Genomic DNA, 9,484 nt, shown 5'->3' on the forward strand with positions numbered 1-9,484 from the left:
CCCTGCACCACCCCTAGGCTGACTCCCGCGGGTCGCCTCCTGGGAAAATGCCCCCGCACACCTTACAGGGAAAAGCTGCTGCCACGCTGGACACCTTGGCCCCGCCCCTACAGGCCGTCCGAACCAATGGACACCGAGTGCCGCTGAGCGTCACGTGGCGCTAGCCAATCGCGGGGAGCCACGACCCTAGAAAGGCCGGGCGCGGCCAGGCCAGGAGGCTGGGCAGCGGTGGCGCGCACTCGCGTAGACACTCTCTGGACATGGTGGTGGTGGCATCCGCGCAGAGCCCGGCCGCCGGGGCCCCCAAAGTACTGCTTCTGTCTGGCAAGCCCGCCGCCGCCGCCGCCGCCGCTGCCGCCGGAGCCCCGGCCGGCCGGAATGTGCCACTAATGCTGCCGGGTCAGCGAGGAGCCAGCCCGGAGGCAGAGAGCGGGGGGCCACCCCAGGCACGAAAGCGACAGCGCCTCACACACTTAAGCCCCGAGGAGAAGGCGCTGCGGAGGTGGGCAAAGGACCCGGGTCTGGGACCGAATCCGAAACCTGGACAGAGGGCTGGGTCTGGATCGGGCAGCGCTCGGGCGCCCTTGGCCTGGCGGGTCCGGTGCCAGCGTGGCGTGGGGTGGGGCGGGGCAGGAAGCCTGGACTGACCGGATCCGCTGCTTTGAGTTGAGTAGTGGCTGCTCAGGCCTTTTTTATTTCCTTCTTTTCTGTCTCATTAGAGATGCCTAGAGCTGGGTATGCGGGCATCTGCGTTCCAGGCCCTTTTGCAGTGTGACCACAGACCGATCGTTTAGCTTTTCTTTCAGTGTACCTACTCTATTTTGAGGGGCAGCTGAAATGACAGGTGTCGAAAGGGCTGTGAACTTGGTAAGGTTCACTAGTCAAAGTCTCTGCGGCCTTAAAATGCTATTTACTTCATGAGGTCTTTGGGAAAGATTAAGTGAGAAATGCCCATTACTTAGTCCTCTGCAATGTTAGTTCTTTGTGGTCAATGTACACTTTGATCTATTAAGTGCCTCGAGCAGACAGACTCGAGCCATCAGGGGACTGCCTGGGATCTCAGCACTAGAGCGAAAGGCATCAACCTCTCCTTTATTTGATCTGGTGTTTGGGGAGAAGGGGTTTATGTCATAGCACGATTGCAGCCTTCACCAGATTTAGTCCAGATTAAATTCTGTTCAAGGGAATTGGAATCAGGAAGCAACAGGGAAGTGGAAAGGGGAGGAGGAAATTTCTTATGATGCAACATGAAAAATATTTGTGTCCAGCCCTGGTGCTGTGGCCGGAATGAGACTGAGGTGGATGATGCAATATGGGAGAGAATAAAACAATATGGGAGAGAGTAAAGCAGGTCTTCAAGCTACATTGAAAGAAGGAGGTATTTTTATTTTATTTTGTTTTATTGAGTGGTAGAGCCTGAAGTGTATTTTACCATCAGTCTACCTTATATTGTAAATTTATGTAAAAGCACCAGCTGGCCAAGTTTTCAAATAAAGATAAATAAGGTTTGAGATGACTCAGTGTGTTATGTCCCTTCTGTTCTCAGGAAATTGAAAAACAGAGTAGCAGCTCAGACCGCCAGAGACCGAAAGAAAGCTCGAATGAGTGAGCTGGAACAACAAGTGGTAGATTTGGAAGAAGAGGTAAAAATACTTAAGGCTAAACTCTTCTCTTTTATCAATTGTATATCCTCCCTTGATAAATGTTTTGATATTTTCTATCCATCCCAAGTTGTTTCAGTGTCTTTGAAATAAAATTGAACATGTAAATAAAATTTAAACCAACCTAAGTTAGGTAGATAGGTAATTGGTATAGCTTGATGAAAGAAATGATTGACCCTCTGGCATGTGGTACTAGATCTGTTTCAAAGTTGGTGAATTACAACATTATAACAAATGTTTATCAAGTTAGCACTAAAATTATTAAGAGCAGATAGGAAATCATTGCATAAACTTGAGCCCCTTCCTGGTTTGGCCAAAGCCCACCAACTGTTCCATTTCCCTTCTAGGATCCACCTAATGTTGCCAGTTACACATCCTGAATATATAAGGATTATTTATATTGTTCTTATTTCCTTTTTGTACATATTTTGTTTTTCTGGTTCATTTTTTTTAAAAAATTTATTTTAGAAAGGAAGAAGGAGGAAGAGAAGGAAACATCAATTTGTCGTTCCACTTATTTCTGCACTCATTGGTTAATTCTTGTATGTGCCATAACTGGGGATCGAACCCCAACCTTGGTGTATCTGATGGTGCTCTAACCAACTGAACTATCTGGCCAGGGCCTATGGTCTGCTTTTATTATTACCTGCCAGTTCAAGATAGGATTCTATAAAATTAAAGATACAAGTCACAAGCTCTGGCTGGATAGCTCAGTTGGCTGGAACGTAGTCCCAATGCACAGAAACTGCTGGTTAGGTCCCCGGTTCAGGGCATATACAGGAACAGCTTGATATTCCTGTCTCTCTGTCTGTCTCTCTCTCTCTCTCCCTGCCTTTCTCTAAATAAAAATTAAAGCTAAATGTTTTCTTTTGCTGAGGTCTGTAGTAGTTAGAGGCATTGTGTTGTGACTACCTCTTTTTTTTTTTTAAACAGAGACAGAGAGAGAGTCAGAGAAAGGGATAGACAGGGACAGATAGGAATGGAGAGAAGCATCAATCATTAGTTTTTCATTGCGCATTACAACACCTTAATTGTTCATTGATTGCCTTCTCATACATGCCTTGACCGTGGGCCTTCAGCAGACCGAGTAACCCCTTCTTGAGCCAGCGACCTTGGGCTCAAGCTGGTGAGCTTTTGCTCAAACCAGAGGAGCCCTTGCTCAAGCTGGCGACTTTGGTGTCTCGAACCTGGGTCTTCTGCATCCCAGTCCGACACTCTATCCACTGCGTCACCGCCTGGTCAGGCAAATGGCACTTCTTAAATAGCTTATTTTTAGTAATTGACCTTGCCTCCTGATATATAGTGTGAACTGGATAAGCATAGTTTTCCCAAAGGAGAAGGAAAGGAAATTAATTGTAGTGAAACTTCATCAGGTGTATTGAGAGGATTAATATGTTTTAATAGCCTTTTATGGCCTGACCTGTGATGGCGTAGTGGATAAAGCGTGGATCTGGATTGCTGAGGTTGCCAGTTCAAAACTGGGCTTGCCCAGTCATGGCATGTGTGAGAAGCAATCACTGAACAACTAAAGTGAATTACCTACGAGTTGATGCTTCTTGCTCTCTCCCTCCCTTCCTCTCTCTAAAAATCAATAAATCTAAAAAAAAAAAAAAAACAAACCCAAATAAACCTCTTATGAACTTTCTTCCAGAACCAAAAACTTCTGCTAGAAAATCAGCTTTTACGGGAGAAAACTCATGGCCTTGTAGTGGAGAACCAGGAGTTAAGACAGCGCTTGGGGATGGATGCCCTGGCTACTGAAGAGGAGGAAGAGACCAAGGTAAATATCTCCATTATTTGGTGCTGTATGTGAGAGCTGTTTCTAAGTGACATGACATGATCTTTCTTTAATGACATTTATTTTCAAGTGTGTACTAAGTCCTAAGAGTTAAAATAAGTTATATGGTTCTCTAAGAGCAAGCACTAACAAATACTGATACCCAAAAGATGTGCCAGTATTGAGAACCAGAATAAGAGAGCCAGTCAAATCTGGCTTTGAATGCTACTAAAATTATAGTAGGGGTTTTTTTTTTTTGGGTTTTTTTTTTGTGACAGAGAGAGATAGAAGGACAGATAAGGACAGTCAGACAGGAAGGGAGAGAGATGAGAAACATCGATTTTTTGTTGCGTACCTTAGTTGTTCATTGATTTCTTTCTCATATGTGCCTTGACTGGGGGTGAGGAGGCTACAGAAGACTGAGTGACCCCTTGCTCAAGCCAGATAAGCTCAAGCTGGCAACCTCAGGGTTTCGAACCTGGGTCCTTCTTGTTCCAGTCTGACGCTCTATCCACTGCGCCACCGCCTGGTCAGGCTATAGTAGCATTTTGATGAATATGAATGAGTAGGAACAGGACTCATTTTGATAATGAAACTTCTAATAGAAGATTTATGGCTTTTAGTCTATTTATGGATTATGTCAAATTCAGTGACAATGCTTAAGTGGTCTAAGATTAACAATGGGGCACACTTATACTCTATAAAGGTAATGTTCAGCAGACTTTAAAATAATTTCTATTAGTAAGATTCTGGGCCTAAAGTTACTATTTTACTACTGAGGAACATTATTATTGTGGAGAATATTGTTAGGATATTATTTAAGAATATCAGTCTTGCTTGAATCTTTGGGGAGTCTAAATGTATCATGGCGTACAAAATCACAGTGAACCTTGGCCAGGTAGCTCAGTTGATTAGAACATTGTCTAGATATGCCAAGGTTGTGGGTTCGGTCCTCAGTCAGGGAACACAAGAGAATCAACTAATGCATGAATAAGTGGAACAATGAATCAGTGTTTCCCTCTGTGTCCTTTCCTTTCTCTCTAAAATCAATAAATATTTTTTAAAAATCATAATTAGTTTTACTCATTTTTCTCACCTTTTCTTGAGGAGGACTCAAGAAAATGGAAATAAGAGTCTGACCTGTGGTGGCGCAGTGGATAAAGCGTCGACCTGGAAATGCTGAGGTTGCCGGTTCGAAACCCTGGGCTTGCCTGGTCAAGGCACATATGGGAGTTGATGCTTCCAGCTCCTTCCCCCTGTATCTCTCTCTCTCTCTCTCTGTCTCTCTCTCTCTCCCTCCCTCTCTCCTCTCTAAAATGAATAAATAAAATAAAAATTAAAAAAATAAATAAAAATTAAAAAAAAAAAGAAAATGGAAATAAGAAAGGTAGGGGAAAGATTTCAGCTCTGAAGAGTAGTTTCCTTTCTTGAAAGTTGAGAATCACAGTTGCCCAGTGAGCATTTCCTTGTGGACTTTCAGCAGTTTGAGCTGTTTATTCACTTTGGTCTTTTCTCCCAGGGGAATGGAGTGAGGTCAGTGGCCGGGTCTGCTGAGTCCGCAGCACTCAGACTACGTGCACCTCTGCAGCAGGTGCAGGCCCAGTTGTCACCCCTCCAGAACATCTCCCCATGGATTCTGATAGTGTTGACTCTTCGGACTCTGAGGTAGGAATTATTTGGATTTACTAGAAAACTGTATAATTAGTTAATTCCATGTTTGATTCCTGATATCCCTAACCAGACAGATTAGGGCAAAAGTTAGTTTGGGTTGGGTTAGGGATGAACATCGATTACCTTCCTGTTGCTAGGTGATTCAGGACATGGAGTGAAGTATAGATAAATGAGTCTGGTGGGTTTCAGAGGTTATCCTATAATGTGATGATTATTTACATTATGGAACCTAGTACTAAGTGTTCTAGGTAGATTCTCAGGTGCATTCTAATCATTGGACTCCATTCAATTTTTGCCTCTTGCAGTCTGATATCCTGTTGGGTATTCTGCTCAACTTGGACCCAGTCATGCTCCTCAGATGTCCTTCTCCAGAGTCTGCTAGCCTGGAGCAGCTCCCAGAGATTGACCCAGAAGGACCCATTTCCTTACCAGCCTCCCCTTCTTCATCACTGGGGACGTCATCAGCCAAGCTGGAAGCCATTAATGAACTGATTCGTTTTGATCATGTATACACCAAGCCCCGAGTCTTAGAGTTACCCTCTGAGACAGAGAGCCAAGCTAATGTGGTAGTGAAAATTGAGGAAGCACCTTTCAGCCCCTCAGAGAAAGATCGCCCTGAATTCACTGTCTCAGTGAAGGAAGAACTTGTAGAAGATGACTTCATTCCAGAGCTGGGTATCCCAGATCTACTTTCATCCAGCCACTGCCTGAAGCCATCTTCCTGCCTAACGGATTCTTACAGTGACTGTAGATATGAGGGTTCTCCTTCCCCTTTCAGCGACATGTCCTCTTTGCTAGGTGTAGACCATTCTTGGGAGGACACTTTTGCCAGTGAACTGTTTCCCCAGCTGATTAGTGTCTAGGGAAATGACCCAATAAAGCCTGCCCTTTTCCTTGACTATTACACTGCCTAGAACATAGCAGAGAAGCCTATCTGTGCTTCATTCAGAAAGCCAAAGTAGGTGCACAGCAAAATATTTGTTCAAACCTCACAGGTCACCCCTAAGCTTTGTCTTTAGACATTCAGCAGTCCAAGGTACTCAGATATAATAATGTAATCCAGAATTACTGCTTTTGATATTGTACCTTTATCTTAAGTTCAATAGTTTGTATTAAAATATTTATGTAAGATACATTGGACAGGGAATTTATGAATGAATGGCCTGTTACCATTTCTCTTCTTCTCAGCATCCCAGCCTTGCCTCTGATTTTAGGTCCTTCAGTTTGCTTCTGCAAACAAAGAAACCTACCTGAGGGGGGGCTCATTTTCCCTCATGTACAGTTCAAGTAAAGATCAAGAATCTTTTGTAAAGTTAAAGAAATTTACTATGTAAATGCTTGATGGAATCTTTCCCTGCTAGTGTTAACTTTTTTGGAAGGTGCTTTCTCCATTTATTTAAAACTACCCATGCAATTAAAAAGTGCAATGCAGTGTCTTTGTTCCTTGATTCCTTCTTGGACCTTGTCTTACGTTCTCTAGTGTTTCACTGTTTGCCATGGTAATTGATCCAACTTTAGTAAGCATGCAACTTTTTTAAATGACTGAACGTTTGTCCTTGTAATTAGTGCTTGTTCCAATTCCTGGTGACCACAAGTGATATAATTTGCTCTCTGAGCATTTACTCTATTGCTGAGAGTTTGCTCAGCCTAACAGACCAATATCACAACTAGTAAGTGGTTAAGAGCTACTAGATGCCTTAACCACTGCTTCGCTATACCATCTCATGTGAGAGGATATGCCATTAAATACCAAGATTCTCTCGCCATTATTAAAAGAATTAAGAGCATTTTCTAGAATCAGATTTCCTGGGTTCAACTCTGCCAAAGGTTACCTGGGTAACCCTGGACATTGTCACTTTTTTCTTTTATCTATAAAGGGGTATAATAGTCCATCTCTAACATGCCTAAAGGATTCAAAAAGATGGTATAAGCATTTAGAACATGCCAGGCACCATCCCAAGCACTCAAAAGTTAGGTATTATCTCCTAATCAACTTTGAGTTTTATTTTTTTTTTTTTTTATTTATTTTTTTTTTTACAGAGATAGAGATAGACAGGGACAGACAGACAAGAACGGAGAGATGAGAAGCATCAATCATGTTTTTTGTTGCGCAATGCGACACCTTAGTTGTTCATTGATTGTTTTCTCATGTGCCTTGACTGCGGGCCTTCACCAGACCAAGTAACCCCTTGCTCGAGCCAGCGACCTTGAGTCCAATCTGGTGAGCTTTTACTCAAACCAGATGAGTCTGCACTCAAGCTGGTGACCTCAGGGTCTTGAACCTGGGTCCTCAGCATCCCAGTCCGACGCTCTATCCACTGCTCCACTGCCTGGTCAGGCTGGGTTTTAAATCTTACAGAATTAGATACACGGTCCTGATATAAGATGTTTTCAGTTTATGACGTACACTCCCATAAAAACTTGAAGAAATTGAGTGTTTTAGCTTACACCATTAGCATCGTACTTATGAACTATGTGGGTAAACTATGTGGGTAAACTAGTTTGCGTGCTGTGGAAGAATATGCAGTGCAGTGTACATTTATGGCCTTTCCTTTTCCTGTGGCTTAGTTGTGTTTTTATGTTCTAGATTATCATTTTACAACTGTGTTAGGATAGGTAAGTGACTTAGGCTAGAGTGTTCCGACTTACACCAAAATTTGGGTTACATCACTGTCATAGGAATAGAACTGTTGTAACCTGAGGACCCCTCTGTACTCTAGAACTTCTTTTATAAAAGATTGAACCTGTTCAAGGAAAAACCCTAGAGACATTAATACAATCCTAAAACTAGAGACTTGTTGACCTCATCATTGTTCTTGGTGCATCTTTTCTTTGGGAATACTCTTACAAGATATTAAAGGGTTTCCCTCATTGTTGACATTTCACCTATGCCAGCATTCTATGCCAGTATTTATTTATTGATTGATTGATTTTTGCATTTCTTTGAAGCTAGAAACGGGGAGAGACAGTCAGACAGACTCCTGCATGTGCCCGACCGGGATCCACCCGGCACGCCCACCATGGGGCAACGCTCTGCCCACCCTGGGCATCGCCATGTTGCGACCAGAGCCACTCTAGCGCCTGAGGCAGAGGCCACAGAGCCATCCCCAGCGCCTGGGCCATCTTTGCTCCAATGGAGCCTTGGCTGCGGGAGGGGAAGAGAGAGACAGAGAGGAAGGCATGGCGGAGGGGTGGAGAAGCAAATGGGCGTTTCTCCTATGTGCCCTGGCCGGGAATCGAACCCGGGTCCTCCACACGCTAGGCCGACACTCTACTGCTGAGCCAACCGGCCAGGGCCACCAGTATTTATTAAGACAACCTCTGGAGAGGTCAAAGTGAATGGGTACACAAAAGGAGATGAGATTCAGAGTCCCAAGCAGCAAGGCAAGGCAGGCTATAGTTTCAACCAAGTACAAGGGAACCTTTTATGGTGTGATTGGAAGCATGTCCACAGGATATATGAAGGCAAGACGGCCTAAGATCCCTGATCACGAAGCCAAAGCCTAATCCTGGTGCTTGACATGCAAGCCCACTTAAACTCTCTTAGTTTCTGCATTGTAACCAGCTGTCCCCAGACTAAAAACTTAATCACCTGACTTTCTGTAACAAGACTATAGTCCTGAAAATCTATTTAGGGATTGTGTAAGCAGATGTAACTACAGATGCATTTTAAGTTTCCACTATAATAGTACTAGCATCTGGAGGTTGAGGCTCAAGTAATTTACATTCAATGACATCACATGAAAGAAGCAGCTGTTACTAACAGAAATAACTAACACACAGGACATACATAACCTGTATAGATTATTGGGGTTTTCATTGTCTGCACAGATGGGTGAAATTACCAAACACCGCTCAGTCTTGAGAAAACACTTGGTATTCAAGGGCATCATTATATTGAAATATTAAAGTGAATGGTTAGAAATAAAAATCAAGACTTTTTCCTACAAAATCAAAACAATTTCTATTAAACATAGAGGATTGTCCATAATTGAGGTTAAAAGACATCAGGTGAGGCCCTGGCCGGTTGGCTCAGTGGTAGAGCGTCGGCCTGGTGTGCAGGAGTCCCGGGTTTGATTCCCGGCCAGGGCACATAAGAGAAGCGCCCATCTGCTTCTCCACCCCTCCCCCTCTCCTTCCTCTCTCTCTCTCTTCCCCTCCCGCAGCCAAGGCTCCATTGGAGCAAAGTTGGCCCGGGCACTGGGGATGGCTCCATGGCCTCTGCCTCAGGCGCTAGAGTGGCTCTGGTTGCAACAGAGCGATGCCCTGGATGAGCAGAGCATTGCCACCTGGTGGGCGTGCCAGGTGGATCCCGGTCGGGCGCATGCAGGAGTCTGTCTGACTGCCTCTCCGTTTCTGGCTTTGGGAAAAAAAA

General features: G+C 44.1%; 1 protein-coding gene across 1 annotated transcript; it reads left to right on the top strand.

Annotated features, from left to right (window-relative positions):
• Positions 1 to 209: 209 nt before the first annotated feature.
• On the top strand, positions 210 to 6,540 carry XBP1 (X-box binding protein 1). Its single transcript, XM_066260233.1, is given in 6 exon segments — positions 210 to 502; positions 1,547 to 1,643; positions 3,313 to 3,441; positions 4,958 to 4,993; positions 4,996 to 5,103; positions 5,415 to 6,540. Coding segments are annotated over 6 exon segments (1,170 nt in total). The 5' UTR covers positions 210 to 260; the 3' UTR covers positions 5,973 to 6,540.
• Positions 6,541 to 9,484: the final 2,944 nt, after the last annotated feature.

Source organism: Saccopteryx bilineata, chromosome 2 (genome assembly GCF_036850765.1).
Source record: "Saccopteryx bilineata isolate mSacBil1 chromosome 2, mSacBil1_pri_phased_curated, whole genome shotgun sequence".
Classification (NCBI taxonomy): Eukaryota; Metazoa; Chordata; class Mammalia; order Chiroptera; family Emballonuridae; genus Saccopteryx; species Saccopteryx bilineata.